Raw genomic sequence first — 25,094 nt, 5'->3', positions numbered from 1 at the left:
ATAAGTGATAAGAAACTTTGGCAGTGACTTGAAATGGTGGTGGAAAGTAGAAATGCTGGCATGCACTGAAAAAAGGCGGAAGTTACTGGCAGTGACCAGAACATATGGAAGTGATTAGAAATACCTGCACAACTAGAAATACTGGCAACTGCTACAGCAAATGGCAGAACACATAGTAGTGCTAGATTCGCAATTTCAAGACAATATCTTTTAAGTATAACAGAAGCTATAACAAGGTACACAATATCAACAGAGAATTTCAAAGCATCCTCGAATCAAAGACGTTTTGACTCACCTACTTGATAATATTTGGCCATAGTAATCATATAATTCAAACTTACCATTCAGTCGAGACGTTGGCTGCCTTCACCTTATTCAGTTCTTCTTGGATGGCTTGCTTGGCTCGGATTTCTGCATCAAGCGCTGACTGCAGCTCTAGCCGGGCAGACATATCTAGTTTTGCAAACCGCCGCATCTTCCAAGGCATGTCCTATGGAACATAAATACATAACTCCCTGGTCAAAATCCATAAAATTTACATAACAACATGTAAACTTAATAATGGCTCCTACCAAAAAGCTCTGAATGTGAGGGGCCAATGGTGCAGTTACTCCATAAAAGTTACTCCATAAAAGTATAACAAACAAGTTACTTACCCATAACAATAGATCTGCAGCTTTAGGCTACTCTGATTAAAATGCTGAGTATTTTTCCACCATCTAATGGTTGTGTCTGTGAGAACAAGTTTTTAAACCTTTTTATTTTGCACATTGACCATAGAATGCAATGTGCTTATGGTGAATAAATGAATTAAAACATTTGTAAAGTGCACCAATTCCCAGAAAGTGAAAATTAGTGCTAATGCAGAGCAAAGGAAAGTTAGATATTAGAAAACAGACAAGCTTATCATTTTTTTTCTGAAACCAAGATGATCGTTGATAGCACAAAGTCCCACTGGGGACGAAGCAAGATGGAGCCTGACTGACGGCTGCAGTGATCGCCCCTCGCCGTCAGGCTGCTGTTTGCTAGATTAATGCGTGCCAAATAACTTTACGAATTGCAAATTAAGGGATGGACGTACCCCTCATGACCCGCGGATGCAGGAAAGGTGACGTTGGCCTCCTTGCTGCGACCGAGGAACTTTTGGCGGCGGTGTCGACAACGGCGCGGCTGGTGCTGGCAGAGCTTTGCTCTAGGAGACACACAGCGGCCGAGAAAGGAGGAGGAGTAGGGGCGGACCCGTCGGGACAGTCCGGGTGGATCGCAGCTGTAAAGTGCTTCACATAACGTCAAGCGGCGAGGATGCCTTCAAAGATTACACGCGGAGCCTGGGGGAAAGCTCCGGACGCACAGGCTTGTGCTTCAGCCATGGACAACGCGGGGACGGCAGCTCCCAAGGGGGACAGAGTAGCAGGCTCTGCCAATGTAAAAGGCTCAACCCCTCAGGCTCTCCAGGACTGTCTATCTAAAGGTGAGAGCTCTGATGCTTTTAAAAAGAAAGAAAATGGAGTAGGGAGCACAGGAGCTAAGGGGGGAAACCGGGACTTAAAGACTCTGGTAAGGGGAACACTATTGCACATTTTTTTTTCCGGTATTGCGCCAGCTCTGAGAAAGGATATAGAAAAACACTTGGAGAAAACGGGCAAATGGAGGCAATAGAGGCGAATCTGAATGAACAGGACTTGCCTCAACTTGGTCAGACTGACTCTATGGTAGGGGTACACTCCACTGCTACTCCAGTACATGCCCCGCAATCTGACCTCCTAGCCGTAAGCCATAGCCTCCAGTAAGTCAGGATTTAAACCATGCTCAGGCAATAGAAGCACAGCAAGGGATCACATCAGAACCAGCCATTGTACGGGAGGCACCTGTCGCTACTAAAGACCAGTTGAATACCAGTACTCTAATAGATGAGATTGTAGTAAGCAATGATTTGGAGGGGCCGTTAGATCTTGATCCCGACTTAGGGGACAAGTTCTATTCAGTTACTGATGGCTCTGATGTTTCTGAGCTTAGTCCAACTGAGGCAGAAGGGAGTAGCAACTCTCAGATCTCCAGCTCCACCACAAGCCCTGGCACGCCGCAAAAAGATATAGTAGTGAGGAGAAAAAAATTAATGAAGAAGCAGAGAGACGGCCTAGCTCTGGAGAAAAGCGCAGAGGGCCATTGCAGAGAAAGCAGAGGAAGTATGGATCCTGTTCTGAAATGGGATAATTCTGCCACCAGGAGTATTTATTCGGATCAAACAGGGCAGGGAGGGGATAGAGAAGAGTCGTCGCCGTCTTTGAAAATGATTTTTGACTCCATTAAACAGCTGCAGGAGGAGACTCGCATGGATGGAAAGAAAAACAGGCTTGCCACGAAAAAGCTTTAAGGGGCTGTAAGGATAATGGCCAAAAGCCTGCACAGATATAAATGCAAGGCTGACCCATGTTGAAGAACGCACAAGCACATTAGAGGACAATGCAGAGAAAGCCCAGGCACATGTTGAGTCATATGATGAACAGCTCGTAGATCTTCAATGGAAAATGGAGGATTTTGAGAACAGGCAGAGACGCAACAACCTCCGCGTTCTCGGTATCGAAGAAGGTGTTGAAGGCGATGACATCCGGGCGTACATTTTGAGGCTGATGAAAGGTGCTTTCCCAGAGCGGCATCATTGGAATTGGGAGACAGAGATCCAACGCGTCCATCATTTTCCTATGATGCTAAACAAATCATCACATTTGGCCAAGAATGGAACCGCTATGCCAAGAGCAATTTTAATTTATTTTTGGAACTTTTTGCTCCGTGAAGAGATTGATGCAAAGGCACGTCCCAATGCTAAACGGGCTTTTGAGAACCAGTCTTTCTTTACCAGGCCAGATTACTGCCATGTCACTCACAAAAGTTTCTTTTAGAACAGTTGGGCTTTCAACTAATAGCATATACCTCGCAGGGAACTAGGACCAGAGGGGTGGCAATACTAGCCAAAAGAAGTGGGTTAACCTTTAAAAAATGTCTATCCAATAGGTATGGTCCGTGGGTAATCGTGGTGTGCCAAATATTAGGATTTACTTTCACGCTTTGCTCAGTTTATGGTCCACGGTGGATGATGCCGAGAAGTTTAATTGTGTTAATGAACAGCTTGTGAATTGGCCACTTCCGATCATCATTTCTGGGGACCTCAATATCAATGGTTTGAATGGGTTGTGGAAAGGGGATCCAGCTAAATTTGCAGGCCGTTAGAAGAAAGGTCACAGAGCCTTGATTCCAATGATGGAGGATAACGGGCTTGCTGACGTATGGGAGTATTTAAACCCCTTGGGGGTGGGCAGCACCTACTACTCTGCACCTCACAGGATAGTGGCTCGCTTAGATTATTTTTTAGCTTCTTCTTCTATTATCTCACTGTGTAAAATTCTAAAATTCCCACGATTGGAATCTGATCATAGCCCCCTGGTTTTAGAGATTCAAATGTATGCAGGGGCTACAAAAAGCAGTAAGCTGGACGTTTGAACGAGCCTTATTACATGATGCAAAATATGTTGAGCATATGAATAATTGGCTCAAAGAATTTCTTGAGGTTAATTGGGGGAGCGCAGAGCTTGGGATGCCCTTAGAGCTGGTATTAGGGGGGAAACTATGAGCTATTCTTTGAAACGGAGTAAAATGGAAAAATTGGAGAGGGAGGCCACACAAAGATTAATTGCGGACTTAGAGGAGGAATTGGTAAGGGCAATTAATTATAGCCTTAACATTGAGGAGATTCTACAAAAGTTGGCACTAGCAAAGGCCGCAGCAGGGGACATTATTGCTGCTAAAGCAGCAGGGAAATTTTTGGCATGGAAGCGAACCCATCACAAATTTAGTGAGCAAGTGGGGCACATACTGGCTGTAAGGACCAGACAGCTAGCCACTAGGGGGGGACATTACGGAGATTAGAACATCAGACGGTTGTTACTACCCCTATGGACATCTGTAAGGCTTTTCAGGGGTTTTATCAAAATGTATACAGTGAGGGCATGGCCAGGAACCTCAAGGATGTAAGGGATTAGTTACAGTTAATTCCATCCGAGGCTTTTTCCCTAGAAGATTCTACTGCATTAGAAACCAGTTTCACAGATGAAGATATCCAAAGTGCCATTTTAGACTTCCCGTCGGGCAAGGCGGTAGGCCCGGATTTATTCCTTTAGAGTGTTATAAGACTTTTTTTCCTCATTAAGCGAAGTTTTGTGTTGTATAATGCGTCAGGTTCAGAATGGTTTAACACCCCCGCAGTCATGGGGAGAAGCTACTATGATTATTTTCCTATAAAAAGGCAAACCCCCTAGTGAACTGGGGTCATATAGGCCAATTAGTTTAATGAATAGCGACACCAAGATTTATTAAAAAATCTTGGCTAATCGTCTTAGTTAAATCATAGGGAAAGTGATCTCGATCAGGCAACAAGGTTTTTCCCCGGGTAGGAGAACTGCAGAACACATCAGGAGAGTCTGTGCTCTGTTCGATGGTACCTCAGTCACATGAGACCCTATGGCGCTTATTCTGCTTGACACGGAGAAGGCGTTTGATAGGGTCTCGTGGGGCTTTCTCTGGTCGGCACTGGAGAAAGTTAATATCGGCAGGGGGTGTTTAAGAGCGCTACAGGCTCTATATAAGAATCCCAGGATCCGTGTTCGGGTCATGGGAGGACAGAGTGATTTAATAGATATTAAATGAGGAACTAGGCAGGGGTGCCCATGTTTACCCCTCCTCTTCGCTTTTTATATCAACCCGTTCATCAGGAGGATTCAAAACAAAGATCCTGGGATACGCGGACGACCTGGCCATTACGGCCTCTAACCCTGCTGTAGTACTGGGTGAAATGGAACACGAGGCAGATTGCTTTGAGGTAGTCTCCGGCTACAGACTTAACAGGGGGAAGACACAGATCGTTGTCAATGAGAAGATCAGCCTGGTAGACTCACGAGTGACTGAATCAGCAACTTATCTAGGGGTTATAATTTCATCCGATTTAGCTAAGGTTGTTGAAATGAATCTTGCACCTGTAATTCAGAAGTCAAGGAAGGATCTGGATAGGTTGAATAATTTACACCTATCAATCGTGGGAAGATGCAATATCATTAAAATGCTATTCCTTCTGAAGGTTTTATATTTGTTTAGAATGATACCTCTGAAATTTTATAATAGTTGGTTTAAGGAAATGGAGAGAATGATCAACAGATTTATATGGGCACAAGGGAAGACGGGAAGGGCACACAAGTTCATGGGTCTCCCCAGAGAGAGAGGAGGCTGGGCAGTTCCTGATTTAAAATGATATTATTGGGCTGCAGTATTACAGTACATACGTGGGTTTTTGGGGGGAATTGTGACTGATAACTGGAGGGAGGATGAATCGAAATTTGCCTAGCTTATGTAACGGTAAGTTTCAATTCTATTAAGGACACGGAGGCGAGGATTATGCTATATTCTTCCTTCGCTTTATTAGAATATTGCACACAGCAGCTCAGGAAACCAAATGTACAACCATGCTCAAAGGAACAAAGAGCATCAAAACACTTGTACAAACTGAAAGAAAACTACAAGTCCCATGATCAGTCCTGGTGTCATCAAACGTAGTCCTTCCACTATGTCCACTACCAGGGTAGAAAGCCAGTCCTTCCGTCGACTTCCTCCTCTTTCTTCGCGCAGATCACACCTCTCACTCACTGGTCCTGTTTGACGCCATCGTTTCCTAGCAGAAAAACAACAGCGTAAACCAGGTGCCATAACATGCGAACAGAGGAGCATCGTAAGACTGGCACAACAGAACTACAATGTAGAACAGTCCAAAAACGCTTTACTTACTGCCATACGGGTGGGTCCCGACTATGGAGGGTTAGCTGGGTGGGATAATCCTCGCCTCCGTGTCCTTAATAGAATTGAAACTTACCGTTACATAAGCTAGGCAAATTTCGATTCTATGTCAGGACCGGAGGCTTCAGATTATGCTAGTTCAAAGCTTACTCACCACTAACTGGGCTAGGTCCACTACTGGTTTGAAATAGAACCTCTTAAACGTGGAATCCGAGGACCAATCCGCTGCCCGCATGAGATCCTCCAAACGAGCTCCCACTGAGAAAGCCTTCGAGGCCATGGCCCCCCTGGCCGAGTGAGCCCCAAAAAGTTTCGTATCAATGCCTGCTTCTTGCATGACCCAACGCACCCACCTTGCAATAGTGGGGGAGGAGACTGCTTTGTGTGGTTTACGCAAGGCAATCAGTAACTGTCGCTCGCCCGCCGGGCGAAAGTCTAAGGTAATGTCCTCATAAGCTTTCAAGCAATGCACAACACATAACTTCGGGGTGTCCACAAAAGCCGGGTACGAAATAGATCGAGTTGCGGTTTTCGTGCGACGCCCCACCGTGAAGGTAACTCCATCCGGAGAAAAAACACGCGCGGAAACATCCAATGCGCGCACATCCGAAACTCGCCTGCAAGATACCAGGCACAGAAGCATGGCCAATTTCGCCGAAATCTCTTTCAATGACAAGTAACGATTAGCCGGCCAGGACAAAAACAAATTCAAGACCACGTTGACATCCCAAAGGACCGAATACCTGGGTTCCGGAGGCAATGTCAGGCGAATACCCCGTAAGAGTCTACAAACAAAGGGGTGCTCCCCCAACGGGGAATTCTCCACTGGCTGGTGACCCGCAGAAATCGCGGAACGCATAGCGTTGATCGTCCTATAAGCCAGACCTTTCGTCGCCAATTCAGCTAGGAAATTTAAAACGGGAACGAGGCCCGCGACCAGGGGATCCAGGTCCCTTCGAAGACACCAACGCATCCATCGAAGCCAAGCGGATTTGTATCGCTTCGTCGTGCTGTCCGCCCAGGCTTTTGACAGGAGGCCCTGAGCCGATCCCGAAAGGCCTGGGAGCGACCAACGGCCCCGGAAAGCTTCCACGCCATGAGGCGGAGCGAACTCCGAGTGATGAGAGGATGCGGTTCCTGACTCGGATTCAGCAGGAGGTGAGGAAACTGGGGGAGTAGGATTGGAAAATCCCAAGAAAGTTCCAGAAGAACCGGAAACCATACTTGCGACCTCCAAAGTGGCGTGATCAACACCAAGTCCGCCCCCTGGCGGCGCAGCTGCGCTGCCGCCCGGACCACCATCGAAAAAGGGGGGAAGGCATAAGGCCGGTCCCGGCTCCAATCTTGCAGGAAGGCATCCGTGGCCTCCGCTAGAGGGTCTGGTCTCCAACTGTAAAACCGTGGTAGTTGGTGATCCAGGCGGGACGCAAACAGGTCCACCGTAAACGGACCCCACAGGTCGGCGAGCCACTGAAACACACGGGGATCTAGCATCCACTGGCTGGAATCCCGCAAGTGTCGGGAATGCCAATCCGCCACCTGATTGACCCGGCCCGGTAAGTATTCCGCCGTCACTGAAACGTGTCGGGAGAGACAATAGTCCCAAAAGGACTTGGCCAAGTCCGCCAGAGCTCGAGAGCGCGGACCTCCCAGATGGTTCACGTAGCGTACCGCCGAGACGTTGTCCATTTTCAACAGGACACAGGCTGTCGCTGAGTCCTTGGTCCAGCAACGGACCGCAAAGGACCCCGCCAGGAGCTCCAGACAGTTGATATGCAACTGTTGTTCGTCGGAAGACCAGGCGCCGCCGGTGGAGAAATCTCCGCATCGGGCGCCCCAGCCCGATCGGCTGGCGTCGGATTCGATGACCAAATCCGGGACCGATCCGAAGATCGCACGCCCATTCCACGCCTCCATGTGCGTGAGCCACCAAGACATCTCCTCTTTCACTTCCTCCGTAAGGGGCACCATCTGGTCGTAGGACATACCCCGTCTCAGATGGTGGGCCTTGAGGCGTTGAAGCGCCCTGTAGTGCAACGGCCCCGGGAAGATTGCCTGGATGGAAGACGACAGGAGGCCCACCACCCTGGCAATGTGACGCAACGACGTCCGATCTCTTGCGATCGTCTGTCGAAGCAAATGTCTGATCTTGGCGATTTTCCGTGAGGGAAGACTGAGCGTAGCTCCGATTGAGTCTATCACGAAGCCTAGAAAGGTAAGTTTCTGAGAGGGAACCAAAGCAGACTTGGGACCGTTGATCACGAACCCCAATCGCTGTAGTAGGGAGACGGTCTGCTGAAGCTGACCCGCCAGGACCACTGGACACTGGCCCATCAAAAGAAGGTCGTCTAAATACACCAACATCCGAATACCCTGACCTCGCAGGTACTCCACCACCGGGTGCAGCACTTTCGTGAAGCACCACGGAGCTGAGGAAAGTCCGAACGGAAGGGCGGTGAATTCGAACACCGCGCCCTTCCAACAGAACTGCAGAAAACGGCGGTGTGGAGGGTGGATAGGGATGACCAAGTAGGCATCCTTGAGATCTAACCGAACCATCCAATCCAGAGGGAGAAGCACGTCCCGAAGGAGGTGAATTCCCTCCATCTTGAAATGCCGGTAGACCAACCACCCATTGAACTCCTTGAGGTTGATCACCGGGCGTTTGCCGCCATCCGTCTTGTCCACCAGGAACACATTGCTGATGAAACCAGCGGGGTGGCGCGTTGATCGACAGATGGCTCCCTTGCGGAGCAAGTCCTGAACCTCCCCGTCGATCAAAAGCGCGTCGGGTTCCGAAAAGACAATCGGCCGAGGCAAAACCTCTTGAAAAGGTTGATCGTAGAATTCTATGTGAAAACCACAAACGGTTTGTAAGACCCATGCGTCGGCAGTGAGCGATGCCCACTCCTCGTAAAAGGCTGTCAGCCTCCCCCCTATGGGAACCTGGTCCAGAAAAAGGACACTTACCATTGGTATTGTTGGGTCCAGGGTTCTTGCGGAAGCCTCTGCCGCCAAAGCGCTGCCCTCGTGTGGGATAGAAATTGTTGAAGTTGGCAGAGGTCTGGTACTGTCCTCTGCCGGAGCCTTGACCCCTGTTATTGGCATTCTGCCCTCGGCCGGGCGCGCGGCCCCTTCCGCGACCGGCCCCTCCAGAAAAACGCTGGTGAAAGACGCGTTTGATAGTGGACTGCGCCTTGTCCAACGAGGTAAAGGTAGAAACAAATTTACCTAATTCCCTGATAAAGGGCTCCCCAAAAAGACCACCCTGGGCTACCACACCTGCTTCAGACGAAGCCAAGTCCCCCAACTTGGGATCCAATTTGATGAGGAGGGAACGTCTACGTTCCGTGGAAAGGGCGCAGTTAGCGTTTCCAAGGAAAATTATCACCCTCTGGGCCCAGTTAGACAAGACCTCAGGGGAAATGACGGTACCATTGGCTTTCGCCTCCTCCGCCATGTCCAGAATTTTCGTGGCGGGCCCGACCGCGTCAAGGAGCTTATCCTGGCATGACCGCCAGGAGCGGTCAATGCCTTTGCGCGGGTCCTTCATAAACTTGGCCAAGAAAGTGGCCATTTTCGCATCTAACTCTGGGGTCAGGGCTACCTTACCCTCTAGAGAGGGCCTCGGACATTCACCCCGCAGGCAACCCCTAGCCTCATTCTCCAAGGGCTTGCGCAGGCGACCCGCTACAAACTTAGCCACGGTCTCACCCGGTGTCCAAGCCGCAGACCTCGGATGCACTAACTCATCCGGGTCCAACATGCCCGAACCATCCCGTGGTACGACCACAGCCGAGCCCGAGGGGCGCCAGGAGCGCACAGATTCGCCATCGTCGTCCGTATCGGGGGAGGACAGCACTGGAGACGGGGGAGCAGTCCCCACGTCCAAGGAAGGGTCGGAGCCCGCTAGCGGCACAGGGGAGGCAGTAGACGCGTTAGCCAGGAAGGCGTCCCTAAGGCGTTCGAACGCATCCTTGTCCACCCCCTGTGCCCCCAACGGAGCACTTTCCCTACGTGGCAACTTAGGGGCCGGCGGGCCCTCACCCGAGGGACCCGGGAGGGCAGGCGAACTCTGCAAATGGGCGGACGCCAACTTCTGGCACTCCTCAACAATACGTGCTGACAGGCGGTCCTCCATGGGCCCCACTATTTCAGTCACGCAGCGGTAAATCGAATTGTCAACCGCTTGGTAAAATTCATCATCCTGAAAAGAGGGGTTAGAGTCCTCAAAATAATTATTTTCCTCCATTCTAGCCATGTAAACCCAACAAGGGAGGGTGAGGAACTGCCTACCCCACGGGGTGTCTGAGGGCAGAATATGGGCAGTCCCCTAGGGCTGCAATGCAGTTATGGGCCAAGCACCTGGCAATAGGGGGCTGCACTGTGACCCCCCCAACGCGCAGACCCTCACTTTGGACAGGGTCTAAGCCACCCCCACAGCGCGTTTACCACACAAAGTCAAATGCAGTGCATAACAAGCCTTCCGGCGTTTAACGCGGTCCAGGCCGCTGTACAGACCCTTAACAGGGCGTCTTATGTGCAAATAGGGACAGAAATACCGACCCGGGTCTACCGGGCGTGAAGGGGTGGCGAGGGCAAGGCTCCGGCGCTGACTGACTCCTCCGCGCGTCTCCCAGAGTGAGGAGAGCGCCGAGGAGCCAGCGAGACGTTTGGGCGCCCTCTGGCGGGCGTCTACCGCACCGCAACAACACTGGGAAAAAGGACCGCGAAAGGAGCGGAGAAAACGCTCCCGCGGTCGGGGCTCTGCAAGGCAAGACGCCGCGACGAGCCCCCAACGAGCGCTGACACAACGCGCAGTGAAATCCTTACACAGACATGCAATTGCAAGAGAAAAACAAAAGAGCACTTAACTGGCTGCGTGAGCAGCGAAGAAAGAGGAGGAAGTCGACGGAAGGACTGGCTTTCTACCCTGGTAGTGGACATAGTGGAAGGACTACGTTTGATGACACCAGGACTGATCATGGGACTTGTAGTTTTCTTTCAGTTTGTACAAGTGTTTTGATGCTCTTTGTTCCTTTGAGCATGGTTGTACATTTGGTTTCCTGAGCTGCTGTGTGCAATATTCTAATAAAGCGAAGGAAGAATATAGCATAATCTGAAGCCTCCGGTCCTGACATAGAATCCGTACCAGATGTATTCAAGCTACTAATAAAAGGCGAAGCACGCAATTGGTTACTTAGGTTCCATGAGGCCAGCTATTATAAAAAAAAGTTACATTTGAGACCCTAGGAGCTGCAGCATCGGTCTGGTCCTCGGTTAGGAAAATGTTGGGATTGGGCAGAATGAATTGCTATGCTCCCCTGTACAGGAATCCATCTTTGCCGGAGACTTTTCAGGACAATATAATGAGGGGATGGGTTGGGTGTTAAGACAGTAGGAGACATTATAGACTCTGATGGTATAATTACATTTGAAAGAGCACAATATCGGTTTAATTTGGAGCGTAGGGAATTTTTTAAGTTTCTACAGATACGGTTAGCTCTTGATAAAAAAAGTGGGGGAGCAAAAGCTTTTGATAGAGATATAGTTATGGATAGGGAGCAAAATTTGGAAGGTTGTTCCATTACTCAGATATATTGCGAGTTAAATCAAAAGCAAAACGATGATATTGAAAAACACTCTGAGAAATGGCAGGAGAAACTGGGTATTGAAAGTAATGAGCTTGTAACATCGCTCAAGCTAGGATGCACGGTATTGAAAGTAGCGAATTTACAGGCCCAACACTTTAAAACGATATTTAATCTTTTCTTTACTCCGGCTAAAATAGCTCAGTGGGGAGGACGAATAGGAATTTGCTGTCCGCGGTGTGGCAGCACGGAGGCTGATGTGGTACATATGTTTGCTGCCTGCCCAAAACTAGACCAACTGAAAAGGGCAATTGAGCATTTTATGGGACAATCCTTGAGGATTATAATAAACCTATCCAATGAATTAGTGATTCTAGGTACTTGCAGGGAGGTAGCTTCAGTAGCGCATCAGGTATTTTTATTTATTGACATGGCGGTCGCTAGGATTTGAGTAGCAGCGACTTGGAAAGATCCTAACCCTCCCACCTTTCAACAATGGGTTTCACGGCTTTTAGCCATCCATAGCCTGGAAAAAGGTCTTTATGAGAAGAAAGGGTGGAAGGCTTTAAAATTGGGGAAACACATTTGGGCTCCGCTTACAGATTGGAACTTTAGGTTATGGATATGTGCTGCATAAAAACTGTATTTGTTATGATGTAACGCTGCTTTTGCTTTCTTTTTTTGTCTTGGTGTAGATTAATTTTGTATATTAATGTAAGGATTATCTCAGTTTTCCTTTTTTTGTAATGTGTGATGAAATACTGATGGTGAGAAAAAAAAGCAAAAAAAAAAAAAAGCAAGAGAATTCCAGTATTTTGCCGCAAACACTGAAATAGATCATCCCCCAAGCCTGGATCTCTTAAAGAAGCAGACTGGAAAGTTCTAGATATGAGAACTTGCGCAGAAGGGGCAGTAACAAAGGTAGCTTTGTGTCAAAGTCAAAGTTCCTTAAAACTGGCCGTTTGACCACTGGTTTTCAGAGTCAACTCCATTTATAGGAAACACTGAAGGCCCAGTATTAGTGGGTAGCAGCGGTCTGTGCTATCTGTGATGTAAAATGGAAGACCATGGGAAAGGGAGTTACAATAATAAATCATTTTCTTAATGATCCCCTTGGTGACATCTTTGTGACTGTCAGAGAGCAGAAGAGGAATGCCTTCCGGAAGAATAAAGAGATGATGAACATAAGAAGCTGTTACCTCAGTTACATGGCTAGAAAATACCAGAGAAGCATCAAATATTACACCCATATGTGGGCTGGCGTAACAGGAGAGAAAGAAGGTCCCAGCTCAGAAGCCCATCAGGCTGAAGTCCAGATCAATGGAGCACATCCAAAAATGAGAAACCGAGTTTTAACACTGTTCAATTTTAAACAGTTTTGGTTTCATCCTTTTTGCATCCTCCGACATACATGCTTACAGTTGTGTCTGTTGATTGTGTGCACTGAAGATCAAATTTCTGTTGCACAAATGTTTGCTTGAGAAACATGACTTAGAAAAGCTATTGGGGCATCTTTTGTCTCGTAGAGTTACCTTCTATCTTCTGTAACACCCTTTTCCCTATTTGACTCCAGCACAACTGAATTGCTTCTCCGATGCATCTACTCAGAGTCTGATTAAAGTTTCCCTGTTTCTGCGATATTTTACTGCTCCCTACAATGTATTGTATATAAAGCTCTTTCTGATTGACATAGTGAGCTTTTGAAAAAAAAGGAAAAAAGTTGAATGGTTTAAATGTATGGAAAACGGAGACCACCTCTAACATACATTTTGGATTAGCTAGCATGATAACCTGGGGAGAATGAATCTGTTAAGTATGGTTGCTGCACTGTTAGTGCTTCAAATTCACTAACTTCCATGATGTGATTGTTATGTTATGTCACTATCACCTGTAAGGGTATACTGGCACTAAGAAGGTGTGTGTGCCTCGCCCTGCCTATGGTAGGCTGGTTACTTGAAAAGTCATGTCTTCAGCTTCTTGTGGAGTTCAAAAAGAAACGAGGAGGCTCTGATGTGGAGTGGGGGGGAGATTCCACGCTTTAGGGACCAATATATGGGAACACCTGACCTCCTGATCTGGTTCTGTGGTGTGTATCACTTACAACGCAACTTTTACGTCGTAATGCTGTTACAACGCAGCTATTACAACGCAGGATCCATTACAACGCATGGCATTACAACGCATGGCATTACATCGCAGATGCTATTACAACGCATACCATTACATCGTAAGTATTGGTAAGTATATAATTTATTTTAATTTTATTTAATATTATATAATTGATTTAATTAATATTAATTATAAATAAAAATAAATAAAAATATTTATTTATGTTTTTAAATATTATAAATTAAATTTATTAATTTAAGTAATTTTTTAAATAAGTATGAGTATAGGAGTATATGTTTTGGTGTACTGAGGTTTTAGGGCAGGGTTTGGGTTTTGGGGTGCAGGGGTGTTTTTAGGTTTCAGGGCTAGGTTTGGGTTTTGGGGTACAGGGGTGTTTTTAGGTTTCAGGTTTGGGTTTTGGGGTACAGGGGTGTTTTTAGGTTTCAGGGTAGGGTTTGGGTTTTGGGGTACAGGGGTGTTTTTAGGTTTTAGGGTAGGGTTTGGGTTTTGGGGTACAGGGGTGTTTTTAGGTTTCAGGGTAGGGTTTGGGTTTTGGGGTACAGGGGTGTTTTTAGGTTTAAGGGTAGGGTTTCAGGATAGGGTTTGGGTTTTGGGGTACAGGGGTGTTTTTAGGTTTCAGGGTAGGGTTTGGGTTTTGGGGTACAGGGGTGTTTTTAGGTTTCAGGGTAGGGTTTGGGTTTTGGGGTACAGGGGTGTTTTTAGGTTTCAGGGTAGGGTTTGGGTTTTGGGGTACAGGGGTGTTTTTAGGTTAAATTAAATTAATTATATTATATTAATTACATTTCTTAATTAAAATAATTAAATTAAATACATTATTTTAAATAATTTAATTTAATTACAATCAAAAAAATATTTAAATTAAATTAATTTAATTATATTAATTAAATAAAATTAATTACAATTTTTATTAAAATTAATTTAAATAAATAGATTTAAATTTATTAAATAAAAATAATTACTATTTTAAAATGTATTTTAATTAAATTAATTTAATTAAATTAACTTAATTACATTTTTTTTAAAAAGGTATACTTACCTATACTTACGATGTAATGCCATGCGTTGTAATAGCATCTACTATGTAATGACATGCGTTGTAAAGGTTTGCATTGTAATGGTTCCTGCGTTGTAAAAATTGCGATGTAACGGTCTGCGTTGTAAAATAACGCGTTGTAACATCATAGATCCGGTTCTGTGTATGTGTGAGATTAGGAGTCTGCAGAGAGGAGGTGTCTGGGTGTGTGTTATGGAAGGGGATGCAACTGTTCATACAGGAAGGCCTAAGTTGTGTAGCTGCCTTGAATGTGTGTAGGAAGAGTTAGGAATTAGCCCATTTCTGTATCAGGAACTAGTGAAGCTCCCTGAGGTTTGGTGTGATGTGATGTATTTGTGGAAGGTTGAGTATGAATGGATACCGGGTTATGAATGGTTAGTAGTTTTCTAGTGAGCTGCTTGGTGATACCAGCATAAAGGTTGTTCCTGTGGTCCAACTTGCTGGTGACAAGGGCGTGAGTGACAGTTTTTCTAGTGTTGCTTGGGGGCCATTTGAAAATGTTCTGGGTGGCTTGAAGTCTTCTTTTTCTTTTCTCTTTAGTCTTCTTCTGTAGACAGCTGTTCTGGTGTTGCTTGGGAGCTATTTGAAGATCTAGATGATTTTTAGTCCTCTAGTGAGTTGCTTGGTGATCCCGGCGTAGAGGGTGTTGCCGTAGTCAAACTTGGCGGTGACTAAGGCACGAGTGACATTTTTTCTAGCGTTGCTTAGAAGTCATTTGAAGTTCTTCAGCATCTTCAAGGTGTGGAAGCAGGATGAAGTGAAGGAGTTGACTTGTGCATTCATGTCCAGTTTGCTGTTGATGATTATTCTGAGGTTCCTGGCTGGGTTAGCCAGCCACAAGTTGGAGTCTCATTGTGAGGTGTTTTTGCTGAAGAGCACTAATTTTGTCTTGTTGGTGTTGAGTTTGAGACAGTTGACTTTCGCCCAATTAGCGATTTTGATCACACAGACAGTAAAGTTGTTTCTTGTATAGGTGGTCGTGTCATCCGCGAAGATGTGGTGCGGTAGATTCATATTCTCGGCATAATCCTGGCATCAAGTTTTGGGTGCGGGTGTTTGGAAGTTGTTTTTCATCAATTAAGTTTGGTCACAAGTTATCTTGTGATTCTTCTATTAGCCTACAATGCACCAGGACAAAGACTCCACATCAGGTTGTTATTTTGCCTCAACAAGGGAGTTATGTTAGAGGAGTGGGGTGATAAATGACAGAAACCATGTACTATGCATTGTGAAAAGGTAAGAAAAACATTCAAGATTATTATTCACTTCTAAGGAGTGGGGAGGGTGCATGTGAATATGCAGCACGACAGGCTACAAACAGATAGTTACTGGGTAAGCGTCCTTTTTTGCTTGTTGCATCTGTGGCTGTAGATACGCGTACACTGCATAGACTGTAAAGCAGTTCCTCCCCTAAGTGGTGGCTTAGGGGAGGCAGTTGTTTGGGACAAACGTTTTTTAAACAGTTTGGCCAACTAAGGCTCCTTGAAGGGCTTCAATATTTGCACAGTACTGTTTATTCATTTATTTATTTATTTCCAGATTTATAGAGCACATAGCTGCCCCAGCGACGAGGCGTCCCAGCGCTATCAGAAACCCCAAGGACCAGAGCCATGTGTATGGTGTCAACCGTGTAGCAGCACTGCAAATGTCTGCTAGCGCTGTGTTCCATAAGATTACCTACGAAACCCATAGTAGCTGCCTACTGTCGAGTGGAAAGTGCTATCTGCACAACATGTAGCATGTGCTTAACTTTAGCATACCATGTTCGAATATATCTAATAATCCATCTAGCAATATTGCCCTTGGAAAGGTTTTCTAAGAGAGATTTGCAAAAGGCAACAAAGAGTTGTTTTGCTTTGCAGATTAATTCAGACCCACCAACGTACTAAATAAGTGCCCTCTTGACATCAAGCATGTGTAAAGCCCTTTACGTCACATTCTCTGGGGGTTGAAAGAGAACAGGCAACTCAATTGTCAGGTTGACATGTAAGGGGAAGCAGCCTTTGGTAGAAGTTCTGGGTTTTCTCTCAATACCATTGTATCTGTGTGTGTCTGTATAAACAGTTCCTCCACAGGTAATGCTTGTAGCCTCCTAGTTCCCCTAAAGGATGTGACAGCAGCCTAGAAGGCTATCAAACAGCACAAGAATTGCATACCAGAAGACCTTAGTGGTTCTAAAGGAGAACCAACTATTCTTATTAGAACTTTATATACATTTCAGGATGGCACTGGAAAAGTTCTTGGAGGAATTACCCTATTCAGGCCTTCCATGAAGGCCTTGATCACAAGTATCTTACAGAGAGAGACAAATGTTTCCTGTTCTGCATGTATCCTGGTACTGCTGTCACTGAGCTATGTGTCTTGTTTGCTCACTGAAAAGAACAACTAGTGGATCTGATTTCAATACCATGAGACCAATTTTTTTCTACTCGTTTTTTCAGCATCTTTTGTGAGAAAACCGCACATGCTTGGTTGAGTGAAAACCCCAAGTTGCACATATATGCTTGCCCTTTCCTGGGTACCAATGTCTACAGCGCATTCAACGTTTTTTAGTGGAGGGTTTATGGTCAAAGCAATGAGAACCTAAGAATAATCAGTATGCAAACAATACATCTGACTCCAATCATTCTAGGTCAATCCTAAGGCCTCTACGGTTGAAATGTAGCCCACAAAAACATTCCTGTACATGATTTAGACACTGTAATCAGATAGCAATGCGAAATCTTTACAATTTGAAGCCAAAACAGCCTTCCAAAACCTTCCACTTGTGCTTATATCCACTTTTGATGGCATCTGAAAATGGTGGGCGCATGGTGAGGCGCTGTGGGTTTAAGGCCCGCATCATGAGGAACACAGACTCCTCCTATGGCCGTTGCCTAAAATAAAATATTTACTTTTTTTTAAAGACATTTTTCTAGACTACAGTACAAATAATGAAGCTTTGGAAAAAACAGCAGTCTACAGTAAGGGCCAACTAGCTAGACAAAGTCAGAAGAATGTTTCAAAACGTAATATGGAATTCACAGCCTATCCACAGAATAAAACAGCAACATCCATAGTACACCCTATAAGGTGGTGGTTGTCGATCAGGGGAGACAATCCTGATTAAATTGGTTGCAATTACAAGAATCGTGTGACTGTGGACCAGCGTGTTTGCAGCTCCTCACCGTTGCTCTTGCACCCAGGCTAGAATTTCTCAGGGTCTCCAGCTCTTCGGTCATCTTGGAGGCTAATGCTTGAAGATACCCCCGGGCATCCTTTTCATCACTCACCCTACAAAAAAACACAAGTAAGCATAAGGCATACATGTTTGCAAATCTTGAAATCCATTTAAAACATTTCCTGTGAAGCATGGGCTTTCTCGGCTGCAAAGGAGTAGATTGTACAGCAGACAGCCCTGGTTAGCAGCGTGTAGACTCAGGGCTTACACTGCAGAGCCTCAGTACAAAGACTTAACGTGGCGTAAAAGGCAGGCAAGGATACATGGCCCGTGACGTGTTGCACAGCGCAGGTATGCATGTATGTGTCTATATGAACTGCAGGTCCCATTCCAACATTGGTTCTTTAGTTGTATTATTATGTTTCTGATGTTTGATCTGAGTAACATCTCCTGGAATAAAATGCGCTTTTATGATGTTTTGTATGGGGGAGAATGGGGTGGGTACAATGGTTGTTCTATAAGATCAGAGGCCTGAAACACTAAAATAGAAAGCCAGTAACAACCTTGGCAGCCTTGGTATTTTCAGTTAACTTTCTATAACAAATGTATATGATGATTTTGATACGGTAAAGCATGATGCGGTTTTGTATAGGTTGATATTCTCACGCTATGTCATATGTCTATATTACTTTTCCATTGTGCAATGCTATGATGTCATACAGTGACCCGTACGTCAAAGTATCAAGGAAAACATTTTTATGGGGAGGGGAGAAAAGCCTAAGTTTCGAGAACAAAAATATTAGGAAGATTGGTTCTTAAAGTTAAGAATAGCTTTACTACAGTGCATGCTTTAGCCTGCAGATGGCAATAGCGGCACACATGGGTGCCCTAGTGTGTCCTGTATTCAATATCCCATAACCCCTTCGCTGCGGCGGGTTTTCAAATGGGTTTGGGCATGGAGCTGCCCGGGACCCGTGGAGCCCGTCCTGGGCACTCTGACCTGCTGTTGGCCCGGGGGAGGACTGCCCGGGACCCGTGGAGCCCGTCCTGGGCACTCTGACAAGCTGTTGGCCCGGGGAAGGGAGCCCCAGACGACCGGGACCTGTGGAGCCCGTCCTGGGCACTCCTGTATGCCGTTGGCCCGGGGAAGGGAGCCCCGGACGTCCGGGTCCCGTGGAACTCGTCCTGGGCACTCTGACATGCCGCTGGCCCGGGGAAGGGTGCCCCGGACGCCCGGGACCCGTGGAGCCCGTCCTGGGCACTCTGACAAGCCGTTGGCCCGGGGAAGGGAGCCCTGGACGCCCGGGACCCGTGGAGCCCGTCCTGGGCACTCTGGAATGCTTTGGCCCGGGGAAGGGAGCCCCGGACGCCCGGGGGAGGACTGCCCGGGACCCGTGGAACTGGTCCTGGGCACTTTTACATGCCGTCGGCCTGGAGGTGGGTGCCCTGGACGCCCGGGGGAGGCCTGCCCGGGACCCGTGGAGCCCTTCCCGGGTACTTTGCCAATGCCGTTGGCCTCATGGAGATGGTTGCCCCGGACGCGTCCGGGGGAGGCCTGCGCGGGACCCATGGAGCCCGTCCTGGGCATTGAGCCATGCCGTTGGCCTGGAGATGGGAGCCCCGGACGCCCGGGGGAGGACTGCCCGGTACCCGTGGATCCCGTCCTGGGCTCTTTGACATGCCGTCGGCCTGGAGGTGGGAGCCCCGGACGCCCGGGAGCGGGCTGCCCGGGACCCATGGAGCCCGTCCTGGACACTTTGACATGCCGTCGGCCTGGAGGAGGGTGCCCGGGACGCCCGTGGGAAGCCTGGTCGGGACCCGTGGAGCCCTTCCCGGGTACTTTGCCAATGCCGTTGGCCTCCTGGAGATGTGTGCCCCGAACGCCCGGGGGAGGACTGCCCGGTACCCGTGGAGTCCTTTCCGGGTACTTTGCAACGCTGTTGGCCTCCTGGAGATGGGTGCCCCGGACGCCCGGGGGAGGTCTGTCCGGGGCCCATGGAGCCCGTCCTGGGCAGTGTGACATGCTGTCGGCCTGGAGGTGGGAGCCCCGGACGCCCGGGGGAAGGCTGCCCGGGACCCGTGGAGCCCTTCCCGGGTACTTTGCCATCCCGTTGGCCTCCTGGAGATGGGTGCCCCGGACGCCCAGGGGCGGTCTGTCCGGGACACGTGGAGCCCGTCCTGGGCATTGAGCCATGCCGTTGGCCCGGAGAATGGAGCCCCCAGACGCCCGGGGGAGGTGTTGCCCAGGCATATCTCATCTGGTCCCCGGGCAGAGAACCACCAGCCCTGGAGAGGTGTCCGGGCGTACCCTGCCCCTAGTAATCCGGAGGGAAATTACCCCCCTTTCTTGCAATCCGTGCACGCGAGGTGACAGAGGGGACCCAAGGCGTAAAAGAACCCGAGCTCATGGAGCCCTAGCTGGGATCCGGGAGGCGAATGGCACCTCATCGGGACTTCCAGGGAAGCCCGGCCATCTGGTCGCCCCATTGGAAAGCATCGCGGGCGACCAGATGGCCCGGATCGAAAGGACTCCCAGCTCCCCATCCACCCCAAGCCTTCGCGGTAGGGTTCCTGACTGCCTGCCCACGCAAGGCAGGGCTCTTGGACCCCGGCTGGGCCTCAGGCGCAGGTTGGACCACCGGAGCTCTAGGGCCCGGACGACCTGGGGGAGGAATGCCCGGGACCCGTGGAGCCCGTCCTGGGTACTTTGACATGCCGTCGGCCTGGAGGTGGGTGCCCCGGACGCCCGGGGGAAGCTGCCCGGGACCCATGGAGCCCGTCCTGGGTACTTTGACATTCCGTCGGCCTGGAGGTGGGAGCCCCGGATGCCCGGGGGAGGCCTGCCCGGGACCCGTGGAGCCCCTCCCGGGTACTTTGCCAATGCCGTTGGCCTCATGGAGATGGGTGCCCCGGACGCCCGGGGGAGGACTGCCCGGTACCCGTGGAGTCCTTTCCGGGTACTTTGCAACGCTGTTGGCCTCCTGGAGATGGGTGCCCCGGACGCCCGGGGGAGGTCTGTCCGGGGCCCATGGAGCCCGTCCTGGGCAGTGTGACATGCTGTCGGCCTGGAGGTGGGAGCCCCGGACGCCCGGGGGAAGGCTGCCCGGGACCCGTGGAGCCCTTCCCGGGTACTTTGCCATCCCGTTGGCCTCCTGGAGATGGGTGCCCCGGACGCCCAGGGGCGGTCTGTCCGGGACACGTGGAGCCCGTCCTGGGCATTGAGCCATGCCGTTGGCCCGGAGAATGGAGCCCCCAGACGCCCGGGGGAGGTGTTGCCCAGGCATATCTCATCTGGTCCCCGGGCAGAGAACCACCAGCCCTGGAGAGGTGTCCGGGCGTACCCTGCCCCTAGTAATCCGGAGGGAAATTACCCCCCTTTCTTGCAATCCGTGCACGCGAGGTGACAGAGGGGACCCAAGGCGTAAAAGAACCCGAGCTCATGGAGCCCTAGCTGGGATCCGGGAGGCGAATGGCACCTCATCGGGACTTCCAGGGAAGCCCGGCCATCTGGTCGCCCCATTGGAAAGCATCGCGGGCGACCAGATGGCCCGGATCGAAAGGACTCCCAGCTCCCCATCCACCCCAAGCCTTCGCGGTAGGGTTCCTGACTGCCTGCCCACGCAAGGCAGGGCTCTTGGACCCCGGCTGGGCCTCAGGCGCAGGTTGGACCACCGGAGCTCTAGGGCCCGGACGACCTGGGGGAGGAATGCCCGGGACCCGTGGAGCCCGTCCTGGGTACTTTGACATGCCGTCGGCCTGGAGGTGGGTGCCCCGGACGCCCGGGGGAAGCTGCCCGGGACCCATGGAGCCCGTCCTGGGTACTTTGACATTCCGTCGGCCTGGAGCTGGGACCCCCGGACGCCCGGGGGAGGCCTGCCCGGGACCCGTGGAGCCCCTCCCGGGTACTTTGCCAATGCCGTTGGCCTCATGGAGATGGGTGCCCCGGACGCCCGGGGGAGGACTGCCCGGTACCCGTGGAGTCCTTTCCGGGTACTTTGCAACGCTGTTGGCCTCCTGGAGATGGGTGCCCCGGACGCCCGGGGGAGGTCTGTCCGGGGCCCATGGAGCCCGTCCTGGGCAGTGTGACATGCTGTCGGCCTGGAGGTGGGAGCCCCGGACGCCCGGGGGAAGGCTGCCCGGGACCCGTGGAGCCCTTCCCGGGTACTTTGCCATCCCGTTGGCCTCCTGGAGATGGGTGCCCCGGACGCCCAGGGGCGGTCTGTCCGGGACACGTGGAGCCCGTCCTGGGCATTGAGCCATGCCGTTGGCCCGGAGAATGGAGCCCCCAGACGCCCGGGGGAGGTGTTGCCCAGGCATATCTCATCTGGTCCCCGGGCAGAGAACCACCAGCCCTGGAGAGGTGTCCGGGCGTACCCTGCCCCTAGTAATCCGGAGGGAAATTACCCCCCTTTCTTGCAATCCGTGCACGCGAGGTGACAGAGGGGACCCAAGGCGTAAAAGAACCCGAGCTCATGGAGCCCTAGCTGGGATCCGGGAGGCGAATGGCACCTCATCGGGACTTCCAGGGAAGCCCGGCCATCTGGTCGCCCCATTGGAAAGCATCGCGGGCGACCAGATGGCCCGGATCGAAAGGACTCCCAGCTCCCCATCCACCCCAAGCCTTCGCGGTAGGGTTCCTGACTGCCTGCCCACGCAAGGCAGGGCTCTTGGACCCCGGCTGGGCCTCAGGCGCAGGTTGGACCACCGGAGCTCTAGGGCCCGGACGACCTGGGGGAGGAATGCCCGGGACCCGTGGAGCCCGTCCTGGGTACTTTGACATGCCGTCGGCCTGGAGGTGGGTGCCCCGGACGCCCGGGGGAAGCTGCCCGGGACCCATGGAGCCCGTCCTGGGTACTTTGACATTCCGTCGGCCTGGAGCTGGGACCCCCGGACGCCCGGGGGATGTCTGGCCGGGACCCATGGAGCCCGTCCTGGGTACTTTGCCAATGCCGTTGGCCTCATGGAGATGGGTGTCCCAGACGCCCGGGGGAGGACTGTCCCGGACTCATGGAGCCCTTCCTGGGCACTTTGACATGCCGTCGGCCTGGTGGTGGGAGCCCCAGACACCCGGGGGAGGGCTGCCCGGGACCCATGGAGCCCGTCCCGGGCACTCTGCCATGCCGTCAGCCTGGATGGAGCCCCGGACGCCCGGGGTACGAGTGCCCGGGACGCATGGAGCCCGTCCTGGGCACTTTTCCGTGCCTTCGGCCTGGAGCCCCCTGACACCCAGGGGAGGACCACCGTGAAAACCATGGAGCCCGACCCGGGCACTCTGCCATACCGTCAGCCTAGATGGAGCCCCGGACGCCCAGGGGACGAATGCCCGGGACGCATGGAGCCCGTCCTGGGCACTTTTCCATGCATTCGGCCTGGAGCCCCCAGACATCCAGGGGAGGACATCCCTGGAAACCATGGATCCCGACCCGGGCACTCTGCCATGCCGTCAGCCTGGATGGAGCCCCGGACGCCCGGGGGATGAATGCCCGGGACGCATGGAGCCTGTCCTGGGCACTTTTCCATGCCGTCAGCCTGGATGGAGCCCCCGACGCCCGGGGGACGACTGCCCAGGAGCCATGGAGCCCGTCCTGGGCAATTTGACATGCAGTTGGCCTGGAGGAAGGAAGCCCCGGGTGGCCTAGGGAGGTTTTGCCCAGGCATAGCCCATCTGGTCCCCATGGTAGAGAACCACCACCCTCGGAGGGGTGTCCAGGCGTACCCTTCTCCCTAGTAATCCGGAGCAAAATTACCCCCTTTTCTTGTAATCTGTGCACGCGAGGTGACAGAGGGGACCCAAGGCGTGAAAGAACCCGACCTCATGGAGCCCTCGCTGGGATCCGGGAGGCAAATGGCACCTCATCAAGACTTCCAGGGAAGTTCGGCCATCTGGTCGCCCCATAGGAAAGCGTTACGGGCGACCAGATGGCCGGGACCGAAAGGACTCCCTGCTTCCCACCCCGAGCCTTCTCGGTAGGGCTTCTGCCTGCCCACGCCGGGCAGGGCTCGGGGACCCCGGCTGGAACTCCGGCCCAGTGAGGACCACTGGAGCTCTCAGGCCCGGACGCCAGGGGGAGGACTGCCCGGGATGCATGGATCCCGTCCCAGGCACATTGCCATGTCGTGGGACTGGAGATGGGAGCCCCAGTGAGCCCATCACGGCCATCCGGAACATAGCCTGGCCGCAGGGGAACCTTTATGATGTCGGGCGGAAAGACCGTCCGCGGCGGGTGTGGGAAAGACCGTCCGCGGCGGGTGTGGGAAAGACCGTCCGCGGCGGGTGTGGGAAAGACCGTCCGCGGCGGGTGTGGGAAAGACCGTCCGCGGCGGGTGTGGGAAAGACCGTCCGCGGCGGGTGTGGGAAAGACCGTCCGCGGCGGGTGTGGGAAAGACCGTCCGCGGCGGGTGTGGGAAAGACCGTCCGCGGCGGGTGTGGGAAAGACCGTCCGCGGTGGGTGCGGAAAGACCGTCCGCGGCAGGTGCGGGAAAGACCGTCCGCCATCGTAATATACCCCAGGCTAAACATGGGCCCGTAACAAGGCGGACAAGGTGGGGTCAATTATGATGTCGGTCGGAAAGACCGACCGCGGCGGGTGCGGAAAAAGACCGTCCGCGGCGGGTGCGGAAAAAGACCGTCCGCGGCGGGTGCGGAAAAAGTCCGTCCGCGGCGGGCGAGCGGTAAAGTTTGCCCGACGCAGTTCTGATGGCCTGCCGGGCGGATCTCAGGCCTAATACGGTGGCCCATATCAGGATGCCTGACTGGCTGAGAAGTCCATGGCCTGTCCCCAGCTTACGAACCCTAGCCAGGCTGGGGAGAGCCTCCCTGGGCCTGTGGAGCCCGTCCCGGGTACTTTGCCATTCCGTCGGCCTGGGGGTGGGTGCCCCGGACGCCTGGGGGACGACTGCCCAGGACGCATGGAGACCGTCCTGGGCACTTTGCCATGCCGTCAGCCTGGATGGAGCCCCGGGCGCCCGGGGGACGAATGCCCGGGACGCATGGAGCCCGTCCCGGGCACTCTGCCATGTCATCGGCCTGGAGCGCCCCGACACCCTGGGGAGGACCACCCTGGAAACCATGGAGCCCGACCCGGGCACTCTGCCATGCTGTCAGCCTGGATGGAGCCCCGGACGCCCGGGGGACGAAGGCCCGGGACGCATGGAGCCTGTCCCGGGCTCTCTGCCATGCCGTCGGCCTGGAGCGCCCCGACACCCAGGGGAGGACCACCCTGGAAACCATGGAGCCCGACCCGGGCACTCTGCCATGCCGTCAGCCTGGATGGAGCCCCGGACGCCCGGGGGGACGACTGCCCAAGAGCCCGGGGGACGA

General features: G+C 51.7%; 1 protein-coding gene across 2 annotated transcripts in view; it reads right to left on the bottom strand.

Moving 5' to 3' along the window:
• The window catches only part of CDC42BPA (CDC42 binding protein kinase alpha), a 1,077,984-nt gene that overhangs the window by 295,954 nt on the left and 756,936 nt on the right, over positions 1 to 25,094 (bottom strand). For both annotated transcript variants that reach the window (XM_078649868.1, XM_078649869.1), the window contains exons 18-19: positions 17,781 to 17,886; positions 342 to 490 (exon numbers count right to left, since the gene is read on the bottom strand). In XM_078649868.1, coding sequence (XP_078505994.1) covers positions 342 to 490; positions 17,781 to 17,886 — 255 coding nt within the window. The remainder of the gene's footprint in view (positions 1 to 341; positions 491 to 17,780; positions 17,887 to 25,094) is intronic.

Source organism: Lissotriton helveticus, chromosome 6 (assembly GCF_964261635.1).
Source record: "Lissotriton helveticus chromosome 6, aLisHel1.1, whole genome shotgun sequence".
Classification (NCBI taxonomy): Eukaryota; Metazoa; Chordata; class Amphibia; order Caudata; family Salamandridae; genus Lissotriton; species Lissotriton helveticus.
This window is presented reverse-complemented; position numbering and strand designations above follow the sequence as displayed.